Genomic DNA, 25,095 nt, shown 5'->3' with positions numbered 1-25,095 from the left:
CCGGAGCTGCTGCGAGTACAGGCGCACGCCATGGCGCCAAGCTCTTTTTTTTTTTTAAAGACATTCCTTTATTTTAAAAAATAAATAAATAAAAAGTGGGCCTTTATTTTGTTCATTTAGTTATACACGGTGCTGAGGATGGAACCCAGTGCCTCACACATGCCAGGCAAGTGCTCTACCACTGAGCCACAACCCCAGCTCCTCATCATCTTCTTATGACTCAGACATCTCAAAGCTAACATGTCCCCAAAGTGATTTTTGTTCTTCCCCCAAACTGCCCCACCTAAAGCCTTTCCCATTTCAGTTGAAGGAAACTCAGATATTGGACTCACCTTAACTCCTCTCATAGTTCATCAGGAAATTCTGTAGGTTCTACCTTTAAACTATTTCAAGAATCCAACTGCCATCACCTCCAGTGCTCTGCTCTGGAATAAGACACTATCTTTCTCTTGGATTATTGTAATACTCTCCCAACAGATCTCCACAGCTTATTTGTACTATAGCCTTCAGAAGACTGTCTCTAAAAACTTAATTCAGATCGTGCACTCCTCCACCCAATACTTTGTAATGACTTACCCTTTACCTAGAGGGGGGAATCCATACAGTGATCTAGAAAGTACTATATAATCTGGTCTCATTAGCTCTACAGCTTATACTGTCCCACTCACAGTGGCCACTTTGCAGTTTCTTGAAAACCCTAGGCACATTTCCTGCAGCCTTGGCTGTTGCTTCTGAATGTAATGCTCGATTTATCCTCAGACACTGCTTGGTTAACAACCATAACTCCCCAAATTTTTTAATTAAATGTTACCTTTTCAGTGGGGTCCATTTGAATAATTGGTTACTACGACCCTCCTCTATCCCTTTCACACTCTTAATTTCCCTTTATCCTGTCCTCTGCTCCATAGCAGTTATTTTCTAACATTGTTTATTTTCTAGGTTTGTTTTCTCATTTTAGGAGAGAAGGATCTTTGTATTGGTCAATGATATGTCCCAAGCACTTAGAATAGTACCTGGCTCATAGTAGGCTCTCAAATATTTGTTGAATGGATGGTTAAATGAATATGCAGAGAGGTCTTCGACTAGTGGCCCCCTAACCAAACTTTGCTCAAAGTGTTAATTAAAAAAAAAAAAATTGGTCCTGGAAATTGAACCTAGGGGTGCTTTATCACTGAGCTACATCCCCAGTCCTTTTTATTTTGAGACAGGGTCTAAGTTGCTGAGGATCTTGATAAATTATTGAGGCTGGCCTTGAACTTGTGATCCTACTGCCTCAGCCACCCAAGTCACTGGGATTACAGTGTACCCAGCACAGTGTTAATTTTTTATCATCAGTAGCCAGTATATTTTTAAATACTGAAGTCTACCACAAATCCTGTCTTTCTAGTTTTTGTTAAAAAAAAATTATAAGATCTGGCACCACAATTCTGCATTTTCCACATGACAACCAGATGCAGCTGAGTTGTGTGGACTTCTTTGAGATGGGGTATAAGCATCCCATTTTTTTTGAAATATTTATTTTTTAGTTTTAGGTGGACCCAATATCTTCATTTTTATGTGGTGCCAAGAATCGAACACAGTGCCTCACGCATATCAGGTGAGGGTGCTACCACTTGAGCCACATCCCCAGCCCCCCCCCCCCCCCCATTTTTTTTTTTAACAGCCCTACCCTGCAGCTCCACTAGCTGTCTGGGTCCCTGGAAGCATGTAGTTTGTAATTCCTACCCTATAAGGCAATGGAGAAAGTTCAACAATTTGTAGTACCCCTGGGTTAAGGGAAGAGATAATAAAAAACTGAACTGAGAACTAATGATGACAATGCAGGATGGGGGCCTTGGAAGTATCAGACACCAACTCTTTAGTTGGTGGATTTTAGGGGGAGGAGGCATCTCAGAGGAAGGGCCAGGGAGGGTGGGCACTAGTGTTCAGACAGGACTATTTGCCAACCAGTACAGAAGTTTGCCATGAAGCACATAGTATTTAAATATGAACCTTGGTGATAGGGTGGGGCCCTGAAATGACATATGGGCTGACCCCTCATCTATGTCATAATGCCTGCCAGGTCACAATGAACAGGATGCTTGAAAAAGGGGACTGGAGCTGTGGAGCTCACTTTGCCGCAGGGAGGCACTGAACAGAGAAACTGCCTTGTAACAGGTCCCGCCCCTCCCTTTACTCCCTCTGTTGTCTCAGGAGGGGAAGATCACGGAACTGCTGCTATCCCTGCTATCCCACCTGGTCACCATACGCCTACTATCTTTACTCCTACAAATACCGGATGAGCCTCCAGGAGAAGATGCTGCCTTGGTGTTATCCTTATAAAAGGTAACTTTTCATCTTTATTTGTGGTTATTTCTATAAACTGTAAGGGAAAATGAAAATTTCAAAGAATTTCCCCAAGTGGCAGGAAATAATAGCAAAATGGGAATAGAAAGATGGCATGGAAACTAACTTTTCCATGTGGCTGACCTGGGAAAATGAAAACAGACTGGTAATGTGGACAGTACAGAAGACTGCCTGGCCCTGGGTACCAGGTATGTCTCTCATCTCAGATTTCAATGTGAACTGATTCGTCTCTCCCTCCCAACCAGTTACACTTACAAGGAACACGAGGATTTGACCCTTAGGCCCCGCTGCTGCCTCCAGTGCTCCTGAGTCCCCAGTAGGCCTCCAGGTGGGCAGAAGTGCTGAGCAGGGAAAAGACCACGACCAGCTTAAAGAACTGTACTCGGTAAGTGGACTGTGAGCTAGTGCTGTGGCAGGGCAGCCCCTGTAATACCTCTCAGAGGGGCGTTAGCAATTTGGAAAATGAGTCAGCAAATTTAGCAGATGGGACCTCAGACCTCATGTGTAAAAGCTATTTAATTTATAGAGAAGGGTTCCGGCCCAGAGATCTTAAGGTCATACAATTGGTAGTGAAGAGGGATGAGGAAAAAAGTGGGAACCAAAGTACACTGGACTATATTAGGATTTCTGGAACATAAAGCTATTTAGATGCTAAGCTGGTCTACAATCCAGAACTCCTGCCCTTGCTCTGGTATTGTATGGCAGTAATATGCCTACTCATAACCTCTGCATTTTAAATGAGAAAAGGGGGGAATTGAGAGAATCTCCATAATGACAAAAGGGGAAGAATAGTGAGTGGGAAAGGATCTAGATAATGAAGCTCAGTTTGAACTTAGCCAGATTGTTTAGAGTTCAGTAACAGGGGGTGGTTTTAGTTCCTAGGATTAAAGGATAGTTTTGAATCCTTAAAACATTGGCTCCACTTCTCAGAGGCTCCTCTATCTTCCCCCTCCTTGGTTTCATAGATGTACCCAAATCTGATAATTGATTTGAGGACTATGAACACAGAAGCAGGGGACTATTACACTCATTTTTATTCCTCTTCCAGGCTGGGAACCTGACAGTGCTCACTACTGACCCCCTGCTCCACCGGAATCCAGTACAATTAGACTTCCACTTCCGCCTCACCCCCAAGACCTCCACCCACTGGCACGGCCTTCTTAGTGACCACCGGCTCTTCCTGGATATCCCATTTCGAGCCTTGGATCAGGGCAACCGGGAAAGGTGACTAAATTCAGATGAGTTGGGGAGGAAGGGGCGGAGAATGTCACCCTTCTATCATGTCACAATCTGTAAGTGGGCCTGGATACAAAACACTCAAGAGGCATGGAGATGAGTCTTTGAGTTGAGCCAGGATCTGGGGAACGAGGGTAACAATTCGTGGGAAACTGCTGGACTTAGTGGGGATCCAGAAATCATTGAACAGGAAGTACTTTTGAGCTAGTCCCTTCTTCCTAGACCTGCTTTATGGCTTGTGTGCAATCCCTTGGCTTCAGAGGAAAAAGCTACTAAATCTAGTGTTGGGTGGCTGGAGAGAAGAAACTGACCAATATTTCTTCTGCTTCAACTAGGGTGTCTTTCTAGATTGAGCTTGGCTGAGCATGTCATTAACTGTTTTTCTCTGGCCTCTAGTTTGACAGCAACACTGGAGTATGTGGAGGAGAAAACCAATGTGGACTCCGTGTTTGTGAACTTCCAAAATGATCGGAAGGACAGAGGTGGGGAGCTGCTGTCCTTCATCCTTTATATTCAGGCAGCTTGAGAACTCCTTTTCCTTTGTAGGAGTCCCTCTTCCCCCAACTCTTAAAAAAAAAAAAAAAATCCTGTGGCATTACAGGGATTTTTTTTTTCCCTCCAACAAACGAAGGCACTAAACATTCTGTAGTCAAGTTAAAACTGGACTATTAGGAAGCCCCTGCAGGTGTGTCAGAGGCCAGACTAAGGGAGCATTGGTGAAATTACACAACTATTCAGGGCCATTCTTCAAAAACAGATACAATTTCAGAGTTTACTGTGCTAAACACTTAAGCACATTTAAATTCCATGAAGGAGGTTCTGGGATTCTCACTTCACAAATGAGAAAACTGAAAGAATCAAAGGGTTAACCCAGAATGTTACAAGCAAGTGTTAAATCCAGGGCTGGAGCTTAGGTCTGTTTCAGTCCAAACACCCTAATTTCTGCACTACATAGCCTCCCAGCCAGAGGCCACTTCTTAGCTGAAGAAACCAAATCTCCGGGGCAACCTGTGGCTTGAGCTTCAGTGTTCTAACCATTTGTTTTGTCATTCACAGGTGCTCTGCTGCGGGCCTTCAGCTACATGGGCTTTGAAGTGGTCAGACCAGATCATCCTGCCCTCCCTCCCTGGGGCAATGTCATCTTTATGGTGTACCCCCTTGAAAGGGACCTTGGCCATCTGCCCAGTGAGCCTCCCTAAACATGCTTTTCCAACTCTGAGGGGCTGGAAGCCTTAACCATGGGACTTGAGCCCAGGTGATTCAGGGCACCTCCATTCTAGGAATAAAGGGTAGTGCAATCATCAAGTGTGTGTTTGCTTTTTCTTGGGTGTAGGGATGGCTGGAGTAGAACATGAGCCTGACAGAGTTGAATTCACTATTTGGGTGGCTGGACCGAGGGACCCAAGCGAGAAGGGACTCAAAAATTTTAGGTTCCTTTTATCTTCCCCTAACCCAAAAACACTTTCTCATTTATTCTATTTACTGAACAAATGGAAAGGACAAGGACCAATCGACAAAGGGATTGTTAGGATGCTTTCATCCACAAATTTTAGTTCAAATTAGAGAAACCAATTGTGGGGGAAATTGAAAAGGTACATGGACCCTCCTGGCTTTGGCCCACTTTATTAATTTTAAATTCTGTGAAGGAGATTCTAAGATTTTCATTTCAAAACTGAAGATCAAAGGGTTAACCCAGAATGGCTTTGTCCCAGGGGAAGATGGATAATAAGGTAAGAGGCAGCAGAGAAGAGGGCCCTCCAGACAGCACATACTGGGTTATACTGCAGGGGTGATAAGGAACCCAGAGGAAGGGGGATGCAAACTAACAAGACATAAAGGCCTCATTAAAGGAACAGATTTTTATACACAGTAATGAACTGCAGATAAAAAGACTACTGATTTGGAGACTGATTTCCCAAAGCAGAAAGTCTTATGAATAATTTGTTAGGGACCTCTATTCATGAAAGACCCTCAGGAAGTGAGGAAACTGGACTCACTGGCCTCATGATCCCCTTAAAAGGTAGCTCCAGCAAGGGCATGGTGGCACACGCCTGTAATCCTAGCAGCTCAGAAGGCTGAGGCAGGAGGAAGGAGGCTGGGAGTTAAAAGCCTCAGCAACAGTGAGGCTCTACAGTGAGACCCTGTTTCTAAATAGAAAATAGGTCTGGGGATATGGCTTAGTGGTTTAGGGCTCCCGAGTTCAATCTCTGCTACCCCCCCTGCCCCTCCGCCCCCCACCCCCAACAAAAAGGTAGCTCCAATTCTAGAGCTGAGCACACTTCAGAGTTCACTGCAATCAGCGCTGAAATATCCAATCAACAGAAACCTTCCTGGATTCCTCCAAGACTAAGATCTATTCAAAGCTGTTCCTTTACTGGAGCCTTTCTGCTAATTGCTACTGAGTTTTCTAAAAAAAAAAAAAAAAAATTGAAAATTATGGTTGTGAGAATATAGTTGCCAAGCAGCATGCAGACAAATCTAACATTCCTATATTTTAAAAAAGGCATTCTTATATACCATTTTTTTTTCCAGTTTGCCTTGTCCTCAAAGAAAACAGGTTCATTTCATTGCCCATTATTTTGTTACCCAGATTACACACACACACACTCTCCACACTCACCCCCACACAAATTTGGTACTGGGGGTTAAACCCTGGGGTGCTTTACCACTGAGCTACATCCCTGGGGTGCTTTACTACTGAGCTACATCCCAAGCCTTGTTTGAAGCAAGTTGCTCAGGGTCTAAGTTGCTGAGGCTGAACCTGCAATCCTCTTGCCTTAGCCTTCCAAATCACTGGGATTACAGACATGTGCCATCACACTCGGCTACATTTACATTTTTAAGTATCTTCACGGTTCTCACTGAAACCTCACAGTACCGTCAGAAACGGATATGTGCTAATGAGGAAAAAGGATACCTAAAGTCTAAAGTTTATAATGGAGACCTATTCTTGGAATCCAGGATTCTAGTTCCAATAGTTTAGGAGGGGTTCTTACTTACATAGCCTAAACCTAAATTGGTCTGGTTTTTAATGAATGATTGGTTAGTTCTGAAGTAACATTAGAGAAAGAATATGAATTATATATGGGAGGGTGTTTCCCAGGCTGAAAAATAACACAGTCGCAGAAAAAAGGAGCACTTTTTTCCATAGATGTTCCCCTTGATGTGAAGTGGTTGAAAATTCTCACCAGATTTAGACTCAGAAGATATTTTACCTACAGGTCTGCTTCCACTTTGTGATTTAATGAGCATTTGGCTTCTGGATAATTTTTTTGAGAACTTTATTAAGCAAAGACTCCCTCCAAATGATTTAAACAGAACTATACATATGTGTTTTCTCTCAAGGTGTGTATATACACATACAAGTACTATACTAGCAATTTAGAGTATTTCCTGAGTCACATTTCTCCTTTTCTACTTGTATTTTAACTAAAGTTCACAAAGAAATAGCTGGAGCTTGTTCCCAAAACCTGTCTCCAACAACACTCAGCAATTGAGTCTGAGAGGTGGCATTCTCTTCCCACCTCCTGAAGATTTTTTTAATACATTTAGGCTGATTTTTGCCTTTGCCTTCTGATTTCAACTACAGTCTTCAAGTTCCATGTTCAAACACTTCCCTTAACCTGTCACCTTTTGAGGCGAGTCGTAAGTCTCCAGAATCATTTCTAATGACCAAACTCTGGCTGTTTCCCAGCTGAAAAAGAACACAGTCTAGCAGTGATGTGCATTACGACTGGCAGAGGACACAACATCCAAACACTGAAAGATAGGGGAGGGATGGAGAAGGAGGTGAGGTGGGTGATGTCTTCCTCTCCTCCACACTCTTTCTGGTAATTCAATGGAAGGAGAAAATGGATCTGGTCCACAGCAAGCCACACTGTGTAATAAAGGACTGTATGGATCTCTTAGACTCTTCTCTCCAGGCACCAAATCATGTGCCTAATCCTGCCAAAGACACAAACACACAGACAAAAAGCTTGAAAGGGCTCAACCTGAGAGCAAATTGAGCTGCAGGAAAGCAACTGAGGAGAAATATATAAAGGTAGGGCATAAGGAAGCGGGAATAAAGCAAGGCCCCTACTGTCACCTCATTACTTCCCTGTTGCTATAGATAGATGATAGCTCCACTCACACAGCAAAGCAGATGGCTGAGCCACTGGAAGCCCAGACTTCAGAGTAAGTAGTCATCTTCAAGGTTATCATCACCAGACATAGAGGCAGCTTCTAATGAGCAGAAATGAGAAAGTTAGACCTTGCGCTACTCTAATAGGCACTCCAGGCCCAGGAGAAAAATGGGTTCTTAGTGCTCAATAACCTAAGAACCTAGCTTTAATTTAACCTCACTAGTCTGGAGAGCCAAAGGTGCTCCAAGTGGGCAATGCTGTTTGTACCTGATAAGCTGAGGCAGGACAGGGTATGTGCCATCTCTCCAGGGCTTTTTTTGGATTCAGTGAGCATGCTGGCAAGAGAGGCATCTGTTTCTGTGGCCTGAGGACATGAAAACAAGAGAAAAAGGAAGAACATCTTGGTGGGTGGGAAAGGAGAGACTATCTTATTATTTTGTTCATAAAATCTGGTTAAGACAGTTGAATTTGGCTTCCAAGAGGAATACAATGCCTCCTTTGATCAACATTTTCCAAGTAGTTTGGAAAATGAAGTAATCTAAAGGTTCCCAGGGGCAGCACAAGCTTCAGTTCACTGAAAGTTTACAAAATGTCATAACTAGAATGTTTTTCCAGAAGAGCACCCTAAATGACTACAATGGCTTACTTACCCCATCCTTTAACATGTCAGGGACAGCTCTGTTTTCTTCCACATCTTCAGGAAGCTCAACTGCATATCCTTTACGAACCAATTCTAGCCCGATATCAAGTTTCTAAGAGAAAAAGTGAAAAAGAATAATGACCTTTCTGTAAGAAAGGGCAAATCTGAGGAAACAGGACAGAAGAGCTGGGATTGATACTTTAGATCTTCTTTTGATGGGATGGTGAATAAGATCTAACAAAGTAGGAGTAATATCAGGTAAGGGTTTCTGGGAAAGAAAGAATAAATGACGTTATGAAAACCCACAAGAAAATGTAAATATTACATGAATTCTAGTCTTACCTTCCCATTGCTTGTGTCATATAAATAGATCTTTGGCCAAGTTGAGATCCCAGTCTGGACATAGCTAGAGATTTTGGCCACCAGGGGTTTCCAATCAGCACAGTGAGTCAGTCTGTCAAACTCATCCAAAGCTTCCTCTTCCCACTCTTCACCTGGTAGGAAATTTTAAATAGGGGTGCCTCGGGAGGGGTCAGTGCTGTCAGGGTGGGGATTATACCCTGGAGGGAAGTTGAAACCACCCCTCTCTATCCAGGAAGGCATTTATGTTCTCTGGGGAGTTCAGGTCTGATAGCTGAGCAAGTTTCTGGCTGTTGTTTTCTTGAGTTAGTAGGGAAAAGGCACCTCCTGTGTTCTATATGAATGTTATTCAACTTGAAGGCAAGGTCAATAGGTGGCGTGACTGATTTACCTGAGGGGGCAATCCGTGCCAGACTACATTCTATTGCTTGAAATGGAAGGCTTAGGAAGTCACTCCTAAAATGAAAGAAATCCAACTTAGAATGCAAAGGCTAGAAAGGACACCTCATATTCCTTGCTTTTACACAAAACCAACTAATCTAGAGCCAGAAGTTACTCACTTGTTCTCTATAAACAGGTTCCCCTCTGAACTGCCCTGGTGATGAGTGCCAACAACTCACCACTCGATGACCATAGCTGACTCCACCCTGGCCTCCACACTGACCTGAGAGCCCTGAGGTCCTTCAATGGGCAATCTCCATTATCTCCAAAGTCAACAAAGTAGAGGTCCAAGTTCCCATTCTCCAAGGTGCCAAGGATCCTGGCTCGATACCAGGAACCATTTGTAGATAAAGGTGCTGCTACAATATCTCCTACATGCACAGTCAAGTCTTCAGGCTACATATGGGGATGAAGAGTTAGCAGGAGGGAGAGTTAAAAAGTGGTAGATAATAAACGGAATACCAGAAAGAACAATGTTGCCCCAGAGAAAGAGAATATGAGACAATGAAAAAGTCATGCCCCAGTACTGTCCTGTTCCTATGGAAACTTACCAGACTATTCTCATAGTGCTGGGTCATCTCACTCACAAGCTTATCTAGTTGCAGGCTGCGGGAGCCAATAATTTGGATCCAGAAGTGGTTAGGATGTTCGGAAGCAGAGACGTAGACTTCCAGGTACTCATCAGCATGAAAACTGAAGTCGGGACTGGGGACTAAACACAGTGATAAAGGACTGTGAATATATCAGAATCATCTCTGGTTCAAAGAGGGGAATGTATCAGGAGAATGAGATATACCAATACCAAAAGGCTGTTAACCATTTTAAAAATGGTTGGAGGAACGATGGATGACTCAACCGAGAATGTCTTAAGTACTTAGCTGTTTTCTGTAACTTTTTATGTAAGTAAATAAGTTTACATTCTTTGTCACACATTCAAATCAGTCACCAATTATAATAGAGGTAACTCTTCTATCTGCTAGCTGCAGGAGGATCAGGTACATGGACAGCTATTCTGCTAGTTCCAGATCCCATTCTGGATTATCATTGTGGCCTTGGACAAGCCAAGGAGCCTCTTTTTTTGGGGGGGAGGGGTACTGGGGATTGAACTCAGGGGTGCTTAACCACCAAGTCACATTCCTAGCCTTTTTTTGTATGTTATTTAGAGATGGGATCTCGCTGAGTTGCTTAGGGCCTTGCTAAATTGCTGAGGCTGGCTTTGGACTTGCAATCCTCCTGCCTCAGCCTCCCGAGTCACTGGGATTACAGGTGTGCGCCACCACACCCAGCTCCAAGGAGCTTTTTTTTTTTTTTGAGAGAGAGAGAGAGAGAGAGGGAGGGAGGGAGGGAGGGAGAGAAAGAGAATTTTTTAAAATATATTTTTATTTTTTAGTTTTCGGCGGATACAACATCTTTCTTTGTATGTGGTGCTGAGGATCGGGCCACACGCGTGCCAGGAGAGCGCGCTACTGTTTGAGCCACATCCCCAAGCCCTCCAAGGAGCCTCTTGAGGGTCCTCGTCTTTCTTGCCCATGTCAGCACCTTTGCATAGAAGAGAAAGCTCATAGCCTTTTTCTTCTTGAAGAGTGATGGTTTTTAGAACCATCAATGAGACATGCAATAAAAAGAAAAATCAGGTTGAGGACTTATACTCATTTAAAAAGTATGTCTGGTGAAAGACTATAATGTAAATTCAATTATTTGATGTACTGTTCACAGACTAGTTTGCTGTGTTAGCATATTCCTATCTCATTTGCCTTCACCAGCTGGCTCATATTCAGAAAAAATATTATTAATGTTTAGTATTAAGTAAAATAGTACATTAATCTGTGATGATAGACTTATAAATACAGTCACAAAAATAGTTTTTTTTTTAATTGCTTCCTATTTTGGGTCAGTTAAGCCAGTATTCCCATCCTTCATATGTTCCCTCTTTGTTACATACTTTCAAACATGGACATCTCAGGACTGGTCTGGTCTCCAGACTTCTGAAAGCTGTCACCATTAGGTTTCTCCTTGGAACCATTTTTTGGGCCTACAATAGCCATGTCACCACTTCCTTTGCGGGGAGAAGCTGCCAGGGGTGCAGCTTGCCCCATGCTAGAACTGCTGTTTTTCCATAAAGTTGGTTCTCCAGCTCCACCTGGCTCTGTCACTTCCTCTCTTCTCACACTGATTGGCTGCTTGCGTGGGACTCTGGTTTCTGCAGAATTGGCAATTCTCTTCCGAAGTTCTTCATCTTCTGAAACTTTTTCCAGTATCAAATGCTGTGGAAAATAAAAGAAGGGATAGTATCTATGCAGCCAGATGTTGATCCAGAAAGGAATTTATAATGGGTTCTTCACACTCTTAGGAATGATCCGAGTCTGTCAACTACTTGCCTTGGCTGCTGCCACTTCCTTCTGTGTTCCTGAGATTTTTATAAGTCTTGATAATAGTAATGTGCCCTCTGATTCTTTGTCACAGGTAATTTTGGCTCCAGACGCCTTACAGATAGAACGAATTGTCTCGCCGCCTCTCCCTACATTGAACAATACACAAAAATGTGTCTGACCTTAACTATTAGAGAAATCAACATTTTATACATACTATCAGAAGGGAGTCAATTCTCATTTCCAAACTGAACAGAATGCAAGGCGTTGCACAGCAATCATGAGCTATTCAAGACATTACTGTAGGAAAGAGTATACAGGACTCTGATTTACCCATTTTACTTAAACTCCATACTTTGGGTAGGCTAACTTCATGTCATTTTCATTTTTTGGCTACTCAGCAAGGCTATACAAACTTTACATTCCCATCTCCTAAGATACACACTACATGGTATAAGAACCCTGAAATGAGGGCAAGAACTTCTTTCTCAAACAGCAGCATTAAGGAATGATCCAGGGGAAGCATAAAAGGTGCCAGATACAGCACGGTTCGGAATGACTTGGGATAACGTGATAACTAAAGGTTTTATCATGAGATGACTGCATTTACCAGAATGTTCTGGAACCTATAGACATATTCTGATCTTATCACTTCTTAAAGTAATGGGTTTTGTTTCTGTAAGAAAGTAAAGCTCTGGATTCAATTTCCATTCCCCCCCACCCCCACAGTAAGGTGAAGGGGGAGTAGGCCAGGAGAATCCTTGGGAAGATGTAAAAGAAAGGCAAAAGTAAAGAATAAAGGAAACAGCACAGGAAGCTGTCCAGTGGTACCTATGATTCTGCCCACAGATCTCTGGGGGACTGAGAGCTGTTCAGACACTGGGGTATTCTCTGTCAGGATCTGGTGGATTGCTGCTTTGGCCTTGCACACCTGAACAGGAAAACCACTGATAAGCAGCACTCGCTCATCGCCTACATCCTCTGTGTCCACATCAATCCGTGCACCTGTCTGTTTCCGCAGCTGCAAAGGAAAGGAGACATGGCAGTGTATTCTGGAAGAGCCCCCAGTGGGGCCCAGCTAATGACACTCTAAACAAACCCTGGAGGTAGATAGAGTTGATAAAACCATCAGTTATTCAGAAATGCTATAATCAGTCTTCATTTACTTCTGCTTAAGGAAGGAGATTAATGACCAAGGTAATTACAAATAGCAGTTAATTCAAAACCATTTCTATGTTTATAATCTATCCCTCACCAGTTTTATCTTGATTAGAGAATTAAAGATTTTGTTTTCTTGACATTTTAACTGAACAATGGAGGATGATAAGAAAAACCAGGCAATTCTATATTTACTGCCAATTAATGAGCAAGTTCATTAATTCCATAACAGAAAAGACTGGTTCAACCTATACCAAGCTGAGAATCATCCAATTAAAAACTTCTATTTCAAGCTAAATCATCTATTCTCTAGGAAGGAAAACAGCATAGTTAAAATTTTTCTGTAATTTATCCAGAGCTTTACTTTCTTACAGAAAGTAAGTGTGCGATTTGTGATATAGGGTGAGAGGAAGGAATGAGAAGTCAATAAATAGACACAATATCTGGGAAAGCTGTTTGCCTGCTCAAACACTTGCCTGTTTAATATTGGCTCCTTGCCGACCAATGATGAGCTTCACAGCCTCTTGGGGAACTCGCATCTCTATCTCGATGTCGTCCTCCCCAACAAATGTCAGCCGCTCTTCTGCACAGATCATGGCTCATTAGATCAGACTTAAATACACAAGAAACTACCACCATCCCTTCTCAATCTGGTTGTCAGAGACATTGATCAAGAGGTAAAACTGTGAATGTCAACCATAATGACAAACAAAAGCAGCATTTGAGTGAGAATTAGAAGTTCCTAAAAGAACAGAGATGGGGCTTAGGGTGTTGTTCAGTGGTAGAGTACATGCTTAGTATTCGTGAGGCTGAGTTCAACCCCCAGCAACCCCACCCCACATGGCCCTTTCTCTTGGATACCAGGCTAACACCAGGAAATGCTAATATGGGGATACCAACATGGGAAAAGCAGACTATGAAAAGGTGTTCTAGGTTTTGGGCAAACTACTTCTAGGACAAGACTCCTGGAGAACAATGAAGGCCAGAAGTTGTCTAAGCCATCTAAGACTCAAAACTTCTCCCGACTTATTTGTACATTAGTTATTTCTCTAGGTCTAGCCTGTGACAAATCTACCTTCTTCTAATAACTAATTAAAAGGAACATAGAAATATTTTTAAAAACCCCCATGTCACATTGATTTTGTGAAAGGATCAATGGAGTTATAAGTTATTTCACAGACTAGCTTCACATTAAGAACATAGAAAAGAAGAAATCAAATATTTTCAAACTCCTCACAGAAAGTCAATTATATCTCACCAAACAATACATGGTATGGCAAGGAGATAGTTTCATTTCAACTTAACAAGGCAGGAACATGGTTGGAGTATTTTCACAGGCACAATTGTAGGGTTCACATACCTCTGCTTTCCCTGTATCTGCGGTATAGGATATAGGCAACTGTTGCACTGGCTGGAATCCCAAGGCCCAGGGCTATTTTCTGAATAGTGGACATGCTTGTCCAAGAAGTCCGTTCAGTGGACATTTTCTGCTATACTCTGACTTACATCCTGAAATAAGCAAACCAAGGAAAAAGCTTTCATCAGTTTGCTAGGATGGCTGGCATAGGGACATGAGAACACGTTGTTATTGAAAACAATTTTATTAATTTCCCATTTCAAGAGCTTCAGAAATCTCAAAATCTATTTCATGAAAAAGATCTCAGGGTATTAAAAAAGTTAGTGAAGAGGGGCCAGGGTTGTGATTCAGTGGTAGAGCGCTTGCCTAGCATGTGTGATTCTCAGCACCACATATAAATAAATAAAATAAAGGGCCATTGGTAACTAAAAAATATTTTTAAAAAAGTTAGCAAAGGGGGATATATATAACTGTTTCACTTTTTTCCCCCAAGGAGAAAATTATATTAATTAGTTTTAGAAGCCAAATGATCAAATAAAATATTTTTTAAAAATACTTAAATTTCATATCAAACTATTTAAAACTCCTTATCTATGTCCTGGACCTTTTACAGAAGATGTTATCTCTACAAGGAGTGCCATTCCAGACTTAGTACAATCTTGTAAATATAGACTTGGTTTACCATCTCTGCTTCCGGTTTCTATTTAATCCTCAAAAAACAGTGAAAGGGAGTTCTGCTCTACTCCTTCACCAGACCTAACTTCCCAGGTCATCAACCTATGCAGCCTTGTCTTACCCTACTGCAGCAGGAGGAAAGCAGCCATTCCCCCAGACAAAAATCTTTCTTTGGTTTCTGTGTCCTCTTTCTCTTGGTTTCTCCTCCTGTTTTCCCTGTCAGATCCTTCAGAGTCTGGGGACTTCTCTTCCTGTGCCTTCTATCCATTGCTAATGGCACTCTGCTCTTTGGGCAATTTCACCCACACCTGCAGCTTCCATTACTACCTGTATGCTAATGTTTCCAGCAACATAGCACTGGCCTGATTCAGAAGCACATCAAATCTCATTGAGACTTACTGGCCTTGTTGCTATTAATTTGACACTGTTTATTCGTTTTGCTGTCAAGCAAATCTTAACATTTCCCTTGCTATAATTCCGTATTGTTACATACATTTAGGTTCTCCCAATGATTTTGCACCTTCTCTTCTCAAACCTCTAGCATCTCCTCCATTCTTTCAAATGATGTTCTTGCTCCCTATCTGAGAAGGCAGAGCCTTCAGAGAAAATATCCACAAGCTTCCCCACATTTACCTGTCTCCACCTTCGCTTGCTTTTGTGTGTGTGTGTGTGTGTGTGTGTGTGTGTATGTGTGAGGTGTGGGGGATTGAACCCAGGGCCTTGTGCATGCAAGGCAAGCACTCTACCAACTGAGCTACGTCCCTAGCCCTCCACCTTCACTTGTGCCTGAATACCTGACCTCTTCACCTGTGACCATGAATGAACTGTCTTATTCCTATAGCTGAATTCTGTCATATTCGTGTTGCTCCACCAGGTCTTCTTCCTTTGTTGTTAATGTCCTTCCCTCTATTGGATTTTTCCATCAGACAAACATCCTCTCTTCTTAAAGAAAATCTATCTTTATTCTGCTTATTTCTCCAACTACATCCCATTTCCCTGCTTACTTTCACATGAAGACTCTAGAATGCCAAAACTTCAGTCCTCAAATTTTCTTCATCTATTCTACCTACTTGTCAAGGTCACCATTGATTTTGCATTTCTAAATCCAAAGATCAATTCTTAGTTCTCAATTTACATGACTTTGCCACAGTATCTGGCATAGCCTGTGATATCCTCTTCTCTAAAATACCTTTGCCTGGCCTCCCCAGCAGCACATCTTCCTGCCTTTATTTCCCTCTTCCTTTATTTTATACCAGGGATTGAACCCAAGGGTATCAACCACTGAGTCACATTCCCAGTCCTTTTTATTTTTTATTTTGAGACAGGGTCTTGCTAAATTGCTTAGGACTTCACTAAATTGCTGAGGCTATTTTGAACTTTTGATCCTCCTGCCTCAGTCTCCCAAATCAATGGGATTACAGGCATGTACCACCACACCCCAGCCTCTCCTCCTTTTTTGACTGATTTGTTTCAGTTGCTGGTTCCTTCTCATTCCTTGTAACTTCCAAACACTAGATATCCCATGGGTCTGTCCTTTGTTCTCTGTTCTGTTTCACTTCCTGAGTGGTCTCATCAAGTCTCATTCATGGTCTGGCTTTAAATCCCATCTATATGCTGCCAATTCCCAAATTCATGATCTAGTTTAGGACCTTTCTCCTATGATCCAGGGTTTGTATATCCAACTGCCTATTAATGACATCTCCTTTCGATATCTAGTCCTAAAAATACTCTAATTCAGGACTCTGAAATAAAACTAGTTCTAAAAGTGCATTCCCTGAAAGCCTGTGAGGAGGAGCCAAGAGGGAAGGAGACCCAGCATGAAAAGATCACTTCTAGGAACAAATCCAGGTAAGGAGATTTGAGGTGGTTTTCTCATTACCACTCAAACAGACCACCAGAATTTGCATCTGGTGTGTTGGGGATGTAGCTCAACGGTAGAGCTCCTGTTAGCATGCACAAAGCTCAGAGCTCAAGCCCCAGAACTTGCCCCACCCCATCTGCATCTAAGTCAGGCTGCTTTACCAACTAGAACAGAATAAAATTCTTCAGAGGTATCAGAAGTTTGCCATTAATTTTCTAGGCAGTAGTTTTAATTTAATCTACCCTCATGCCTAGACTCATAGCCTGAAGGAAAAAAAAAAAAAATCAAAACCTTCTTTTATTGTCTTGGTGAAAAAATTTTATCAAGTATCTTGTCTCTTTGGGATAATCAGTTGCTCTATAGGTTTAGCAAATCACTTTTAGAGACTGGAGCATCAACCTGAGGGAATACTGATCCTTTCACTCTGCTTTTTTAGGGAAAGGATAGAAGGGTTGAGTTTAAAGTGGGCTGTTTTCATTTATGAGGTACTTTCCCCAAATCACTGAATAAAAATCAGTTTCTCCCTCTTTTATTAAACAGCCTGAAAGGTTGCATGATACCAAGTAAACACCTCTGTATACACCAGAGGAAAGGAAACAAATTTGGTTTCATAAGGTTTTGTTTTGGGTAGCAGGGATTGAACCCCAGGGGTTCAACCACTGAGCCATATCCCCAGCCCAGCCCATTTTTTATTTTGAGAAAGGGTCTCACTAAGTTGCTGAGGCTGGCTTTGAACTTATGATCCTCCTGCCTCAATCTCCCAAACCGCTGGGATTACAGGTGTGTGCTACCACGCCCATCTTTTTCTGCTTAATTTTTGAATACATAACTTTCAAAGTATATTTTCCTATACTAAGAAATAATCTATTCTTTTTTAAATTTTTAGTTATACATGATAGTAGGATGTATTTTAGCAGAATATACACACATAGAGTATAACTATTCTATTTAGGTTCCCACTCTTGTGGTCATACATGATGTGGAGTTACCCTGGTTGTGTATACAAATACAAGGATAGGAAAGTTTTGACCAATTAATTCTACTGTCTTTCCTATTCCCCTTTGTCTAACCCAATGGACTTCTAGTCTCCCTCTCCCCACCTTCCCTTGTTGTGGGTTGGCATCCACAAATCAGAAGTAATCTATTCTTTATCTCTAGGAACGATTTTACTTTTTTTCCCCTCTCCTAGTTACTTCATATATTTATTCATATGGTCTCCAAAGTGCAAAGCTTGTCTTCGTTATTAATGTGCCTTGGTTTTATACTGCTAGTTGAACATGCTAGGGATAGAGGATGAATAAGAATTCCTGCTCTGAGACAGTCACACTTTAGTAGGAGATAAACATCTACTAGACAGTGCAAAAAAATAAATTATTGGCCAATGCAACAGCAGGGAGGAGCTAAAAGGTTTGTCTTAGACGGGACACAGTTGAAAATCATTTAAAATAGAAGTCATTTATCGTCTGCCAATTTATTCAAACCAACGAAAACCGAGTATCCAATATAAGCTTGGCTTGGGGGATACAACAGTCAAGAGCTGCTTCCATGGAGCTTCTCGTCTGGCAGAGGTCTTGACAGGAGTATGAAGGTGTTAAAAGGTTTTGGAAAACCAAAAATAAACCTACCCCTGTGCTCTTGAATGCTCTCGGCCTTTAACACCACCTTTCTGGCCATAATTCATGCTTATGGGGCACAGAAATCAGAATTTCAGAACTGGGGGACCGCAGAGACTATTTTCTTCATTAACGATGTTACAACTGGGGCAACTGAGGCTCAGGGATATAAAAGGATTTCACTGAGGTTACAAGGCTGATTAGTCATTTCTATACAAGGTTGAGGGAAATAATTCTGTTTTGAAGGCTAATTATAATCCTACCTCTGTATGGAAGCCAGAAGCACTATAGTTTTTCAGTTCTGAAACTACCAAAATCAAGACCAAGGATATCTGATATTTGGCTGGCTCAGCAGCCAAACTCCCTCAATCATGACCACCTATTCGAGGTTGGGCTTCATTGATGGGAACTTTCACAGAATCCCAAACATCCCTTCATAACATACACCTTGCTTGTAATTTTTGATTAATGGCTACGTCTGTTGTAAGAATGAACTGAAAGCAGCAAAAGTAGGTTCAGGGAGACCAGACTACTCCAGGTGTCAATGATGGAGAGAGAAGAGATAGTAGTGGATAATTTTTTTGTGATACTGGAATTGAACCTAAAGTTTCATGCATGCTTGTCAAATGCTCTACTACTGAACTGCTTCCCCCGACCTTTTAAAATTTTGAGACAGGTCTTCCCAAGTTGCCCAGGCTGGCCTGGAACTTGTAGTCCTCCTACCTGAGACTCCCAAGTTGCTGGGCTTACAGGCATGCATCGCTTTCATCAGCAGAGATAGTTTTAGTAAGTAGAACACTGAGACCTAGCCACTGATTTATGGAAAGGCAGAGGGGAGAGCCAAGGAGCTGGCCATCAGGTTTTGGATGGCACACCTGCCATTTGATCGTGTTGGAAATAGAGACTATTGATTCGGTGGCGGAGTCTGTGTCACAAGAAAATGAATATCCACGACAACGATAAACTTGTCGGTGGACTTCTATTTGAACCAAAAGCTAAATCTCACCAACCCCTCTTCGGAGATTACAAATGAATGTGTTCACTGTGCTGTCAGCTCCTGTCTCCAGGGATGTGTTAATGAAGCCGAGTCAGTCACACCCACAAGGATTCTCCGTTAAGAAACAAAGAGGAATATTGGGGAAACCCACCAAAAGCCCGGCGCATTATTGTGTCAATTAAGAGTGGTTATCTCATTAGAGAGAACTTCGGAAACAGGTGGGGGAACCAAAGCAGCTCCTCCGCCGACGGCACTTCCAGTGCCACCGAGACCCGGCTCGACAATGCACACCCTCGCCCGAGTCCGCGGGACCCGAGAGGTCTCCTGGAGCCGATCCGAGGTCCCCGAGGTAGAGCTGCCGCCAAGCAGCGCCCCACAGCCCGGGGCTGACACTCGCCCCGGGGCCTCACACTCCCTCTTGCCCGGGACGCGGGGACACCCCCCTTCCCTCGACCCCACATTCCTGCCTTCCAGTTGCCAGAGCTGTTCACAGCCCGGCGTCTCCCAACACTCCCGCTCTCGAGCCCCGCCTTTACCGCTCCTCCAAGTCGGCTCTCGAGCGCTCAGCCTCGCGCCTCACCCTGGCCACCGCCTCCTCCCACACGCACCGCGGCTAGAGCCCGGCTGGCGGGGCTTCAGTCACGACTTCCCACCCCCGCAGCCCGCCTGCACCAATCAGCGCCCCGCTCTCTGCCTGACCGTCCCCGCTGCAACCAATCCTTCCGCCGGCCTGCCGTGAGCGACGTGCGGCGGCCCGCTGATGTCCAATTACCCGGATGTACTCCAAAGCCGGCCCACCCCGTCAGCCAATAGGATCCCGGAGAGGCAGGTGTGGTTCATGGAGATCGCACCTGAAGAGAATTAGGCAGCCAATTAGAAGCTTCACGGAGGCCTCCCGGTCCATCTCCGAGCCAATTGCCGGGGAGGCTTCCGCCTCCTAAGCCTTGCGGGAAAAATCAGCGCTCCGGCGGCTGGGACCCAGGTGTGAGGGCGTCGAAGGCCTTCCCCGCGTCACGGTGCTCCCAGGAGGGTGTCTTGGGCAGAGTTGGTGCCACTGCACACCCACTGGCCGCCGGGGAGCCAGCCTCATTCCGGCGGCTCTGCACCACTTTTTTCTCTGGTGGTTTTTTTCCTCGCTCGGTCCCCCACAAGTGAGAGGAGCTCAGGAGACGCGGAAGACATTTTTTTTTTTTTTAAATTTGAAAACATGCGAGATAGGCTCCGTGGGTGGGGGCAGGCGCTGCGTCACGGAGATCGAGGATCCACGCTTCTGTCCCTCTGCCAAGGCGTGACCCGACGCGGCCCCGACTGCGGCCGCAGCGGAGAGAGGCCCGAGCGCCCCCTGCGATGGGGAGGGACCTGCGGGCGCGGCAGCCGCGGGCCGCGCTCCCCCGGGCTCGGCGGGACCACCCGGGGACGTTCCTGGCGGGCGAGAGTGGGTGGGCTGCTGCCCGCGGCAGTTTGCTTTGCAAGAGTGAATTCCAGCCGTCGTCGGGGCCCCCGGACCGTTGAGAACGGTTGGGCCCTGCTGCTGCCGCTGCCGCTGCCGCTGCGCCCGCTCGGTGCGCTCCGCGCCGCCCGCGCCGGCCCGAGGCTCTCCCCGGCAGGCGCGCCCGGTCGCTGGGACGGCCGCCGCACCGCTGCTGTCGCAGTGCCCGGTGAGCGCCTGTAAAGGTTCGTTGGATAGAAGCAAGATTACATTTCCATCAATTAGGACATGCTCTTGGTACTCAGTTTTTTATTTTTCTACTATTTATTTTTTATTTTTATTTTTAGAGGGGTCTCGCTATGTTGCCCAGGCTGTCCTTGAACTCCTGGACTCAAGCGATCCTCCTGCCTCAGCCTCTCCTCCAGTGGCTGGGACTACAGTCGTGCCCAACTTCTATCAATTTAAAAAATATGTATGTGTTTGGAATAAGTGATGCGTGTACGTTCTGGAAGAGTCAGAAGAAACCGAAGTTATTACAGACGATTTCCTCTTTTTTTCAGAGGCAAGATATTTCACACGTTAACATTCATATATATGTCAGCATATATATGCACAGGTATTATATGTGTGCATACACACACACACACATGTATATATCCAGTCAATAACATACATACCATTTTGCAATTTCCTTTTTATATAATCTGGAAGTGTTTTCATAGCAGCATATATTAGGATATATTAAATAAGTCCTTTAGCATAGTTATGTTGATATGCAAGCATACTTCATTTTGCTCTTCTGTATCTATAGGTTAGATACTTAGGAATGCAATGACTAGGTCAGAGAAGTGTATGCATTGTTGGGTTTTTTTTTATCATTTGGATAGAAAAAATTTTGCAAATTCATTTCCTCCCAAATTTTTTTTTCTGATTTTTATTCCACTATCAGTGTTTGAAAAGGATTTTGGTAAGTATAGCATTGCCATATTGCCTTCCTCAGGAGTTCAAGTTTTCTCTTCCATCAGCAATGTGTGGAAAAGCTGTTTCATAGCACACTGACACAGTGTGTTATCACATCTTGATTTTGACAGTGTGAATGGTATCTCATTGCAATTTTTATTTCTTTATAGGTTGAGCGTCTTTTAACTAGCAATTGCATTTTTGTTAATTATATATTTATATACTTTGGTAATATTTTTATTGCTTATTGAATGTTTCCTTAATATTTATTTTTTGTATTTAAGTTAAAAATATTTTCCTCTTTTCCCAGTTGGGTTTATGTCCTTTTTTCTTTTTTTTTTGCTAGTGGAGGTGGTACCAGGATTGAACCCCCGGGTGCCCTACCACTGAACTGCATTCCCAGCCCTTTTTATTTTTTTATTTTGAGACAGGGTCTTGCTAAGTTGCCCAGGCTGGCCTCCAGCTTTCAATACTCCTGCCTCTGCCAAGTCTTTGGGATTACTGGCATGCACTACCACGCCCAGCTGGTTCTGTTTTAACTTTGTTTATGGTGATTTTTTTAATGAAATTTAAAAAATTTATACATAGTTGAATGTATCAACATTTTCCTTGATAACTTTTGGATTTCATATCATATTTAGAAAAGTTTACCACCAAAGTTATTTTTTTTTTTTTTAAAAAAAACTACTTCATATTTTTGTACTACCATTTTGTATGTGAATTTTTGAGTTTTTGTCTGTCTGTTGTTTTTGCAGTACTGGGGATTGAACCCATGGCCTTGTACATGGAAGGTAAGTGCTTTACCACTGAACTACATCCCCATCCCACATAATGTAGATATTTGATTCATCTGAAATTTATTTTTGTATAAAGATGTGAAATAGAGGTCCAATTTTATTTTGTTTTATCCAGCCTTTCTTATTGAATAACCCTTATTTCCTCCATTGTTTTTGAATGTTATTTTTATAGTATCCAAATTTCTACAAGTATCTGAGTTCGTTTCTTGATTTTTCATTTTGTTCCATTGATATCCATGTTCTTGTGTTTATTTTATTTTTTTAATTGCTATACTTTGGGTTTTTAACACAATTTAAAAATTAATGTATAGTGTACCTGTAGAAAAATGCAAAAAAGAAAGTACACATTTTGATGAATTTTCAAAAATGGAATACATTTTCATAACCAGCACCAGTTCAAAAACCAGAACATTATCAGAGCCCCCTGTGTCCCCTTCCAGTCAGTATTCCCCACAAGGATAATGATTTCTAGTACTATAAACTAGCTTTAACACACACACACACACAATTACAGAATATATACTTCTTTGAGTCTGGCTTCCTTTGTTTAAATATTTGTGAGATTCAATCATACAGTATATAATTTTAAGTCATTTGTTCGTATTACTGTGTAGTATATTTATATTGTGCCATAATTTACTTCAATGTGGCTAATGCTATTTTGATTGGAATCATGTTTTTCGATTACTTAAAGGAGAATTGTATTTATGATATAGAATCTTCCTGTAAGTTGAAGTCATTGATGTCCTGTCAGTAGTGTTTTAAAGTTTTCGTCATTTACATGTTTCTTGTTTAGATTTGTTTGTTTGTTTGCGTTGGTGCTGGGGATTGAACCCAGGGCCTATGTGCGGGTGGGCACTCTACCAACTGGGCCATATCCCCAGCCCCCTCTTGTTTAGATTTTTGAGTGTCTTGATTGCTATAGCTATTTTTACTTTAGAAAGGTTACAGAGTAGTTTAAATCCAAGGAATGCCCAGTGTTGCTCTAAAAGGTGCAGCTTTACTTTATAGATCATCATTGTCCAGCTCCAGTGAGGGTGGGGTGGGCAAAAAAAGAGGAAATGAAATGGAAGTACAAAATGGGGATCAAAATCACATGACAGGAGGATTTCTTAATCAGGGCATGAAAAGCCAGGTGGAATCACTATTCCTGGGAATTTTTTAAAAGAGGGTTGACTTCTAACTGGCTGGTGAGATTGGGGAACAGAGGAAACGACTTTAGTTGAAGTGATTCTAATAGAGGATTCCAGACTCACTCTCAAGTCACCGTGCATTTGGAATTTTTATATCATTTTCCTACTAAGAACCCAAATCAGAATCGAGAGATTGAGTGTGAGATGCAGGATTGGGTGAATAGTAATTTCTGTATTTTCATCTCCAGTTCCTTAGAGTCCCTTCTCTTTCCTTGATGGGTGTTCTGAATAAGCTGCAGGAGGTAGTAGGTGAAATAAGTTAACAGAAGGCCTGGATTTCCCAGAGAATTTGGTGAGCAGCTGTTAAGCCTGAAACAGGAGAGTAGATTTTTAGCTAGTGTCTGGGCAGTGAGGGCTGCCCAGACTCTGGTAGCCTGACTCCAGAGCCGTGGCTCACAAAGTTCCCTTCCCATAAAACATGTGGATGAGCCACTCAAGGAACATTCAGTTGCCCAAGTCTTTGAGAAACAGCACTCACCTCTCCTTTGGCCAACCATAGGAGCCAGCCCTTTCTCTTTCATTTATCCACCCTCTTTATCAGAAGCCAGTGACGAGGGCTGGGGCTGGGGCTCAGTGGTAGAGTGTCTGCCTAGCATGGGTGAGGCACTGGTGTTCGATCCTCAGCACCACATAAAAACAAGACAAAGAAAATAAAGCATGCTGTCCACATACAACTACCAAAAAAAAAAGGAAAAGAAAGAAAGAAGGAAACCAGCAACTAGGAGCAAGAGCCTTATTCTCATAATTTATGCTGGTGATATTGCATCTTTAGATCCGACTGATGAACTGTGGCAGGTATCCTGGGAGAGATTCTCCCCAGCTTCTCTGGCTTCAACTTCCCATCTCTTAAGTCTTGCTTCGTTTCCCTTACAAAACATGACTTGAGAATCTCTGGTCTTAGACATTCTCCAGTATGAGTGATCCTCACACTGCCTGTCCCTGAGGAATGAGTACTGTGGGAGAAGGGGACAGGGCCTTTTCCATCATCTGTGCTAAACACCTCCTTCACTCTGTGGTCCTTCCCAGCCTTTCTCCTTGCCTCCACTGGGCCCCAGGAACAAAGGCAACCTAAGCTTTACTAGATCCCAAGCCTTTTTAAATTTTTTATGTATTTACTTACTTATTTGGGTACTGAGAATTCAACCCAGGGGTGTTTAACCACTGAGCCACATCCCCAGCCCTTTTTAATATTCTATTTAATAGACAGGTCTTGCTGAGTTGCTAAGTGCCTTGCTAAGTTGCTGAGGCTGGTTTTGAACTTGCAGTTCCCCCTGCCTCAGCCTCCCAAGTCACTGGGATTACAGGCATGCACCACTGCACCCAGCTTTATTTTTTATGTTGAGTCGGGATCTTGCTGAGTTGCTGTGTCTGGCCTCAAACTTGCAATTCTCTTGCCTTAGCCTCTGCAGTTCTGGGGTTATAGGTGTGTACCAACGTACCTGGCCCACAGTAGAGGTTCCTAACCTGCATTCCATAGGATCTTTGGTGGCTTCCACATGACTGGATAATGGATAAACATTTTTGTTCCTAAAGTGCACT

The 25,095-nt window shown here is 43.0% G+C and overlaps 2 protein-coding genes across 2 annotated transcripts; one reads left to right on the top strand and one right to left on the bottom strand.

Moving 5' to 3' along the window:
* Positions 1 to 2,134: 2,134 nt before the first annotated feature.
* Oaz3 (ornithine decarboxylase antizyme 3) lies at positions 2,135 to 4,887 on the top strand (the record flags this gene model as incomplete). The annotated part of the gene is given in 6 exon segments (XM_027953706.2): positions 2,135 to 2,325; positions 2,592 to 2,652; positions 2,654 to 2,731; positions 3,395 to 3,570; positions 3,979 to 4,064; positions 4,639 to 4,887. Coding segments are annotated over 6 exon segments (735 nt in total), but the record flags the coding sequence as incomplete, so codon positions are not given.
* A 1,959-nt stretch (positions 4,888 to 6,846) lies between these two features.
* Positions 6,847 to 19,802, bottom strand: Tdrkh (tudor and KH domain containing). Its single transcript, XM_027953739.3, has 14 exons — positions 19,714 to 19,802; positions 14,035 to 14,183; positions 13,151 to 13,257; positions 12,348 to 12,537; positions 11,526 to 11,665; positions 11,090 to 11,411; positions 9,699 to 9,859; positions 9,371 to 9,543; positions 9,098 to 9,162; positions 8,689 to 8,840; positions 8,357 to 8,458; positions 7,974 to 8,070; positions 7,715 to 7,806; positions 6,847 to 7,527 (listed from the first exon to the last, which is right to left on the bottom strand). The coding sequence occupies exons 2-13, from the start codon at positions 14,156 to 14,158 to the stop codon at positions 7,754 to 7,756; spliced, it is 1,686 nt and encodes a 561-aa protein (XP_027809540.1). The 5' UTR covers positions 14,159 to 14,183; positions 19,714 to 19,802; the 3' UTR covers positions 6,847 to 7,527; positions 7,715 to 7,753.
* Positions 19,803 to 25,095: the final 5,293 nt, after the last annotated feature.

The sequence above is a fragment of the Marmota flaviventris genome, chromosome 10 (genome assembly GCF_047511675.1).
Source record: "Marmota flaviventris isolate mMarFla1 chromosome 10, mMarFla1.hap1, whole genome shotgun sequence".
In the NCBI taxonomy this organism is placed as follows: Eukaryota; Metazoa; Chordata; class Mammalia; order Rodentia; family Sciuridae; genus Marmota; species Marmota flaviventris.
The sequence above is the reverse complement of the archived record's forward strand: the minus strand, read 5'-3'. Positions and strand labels throughout refer to the sequence as shown.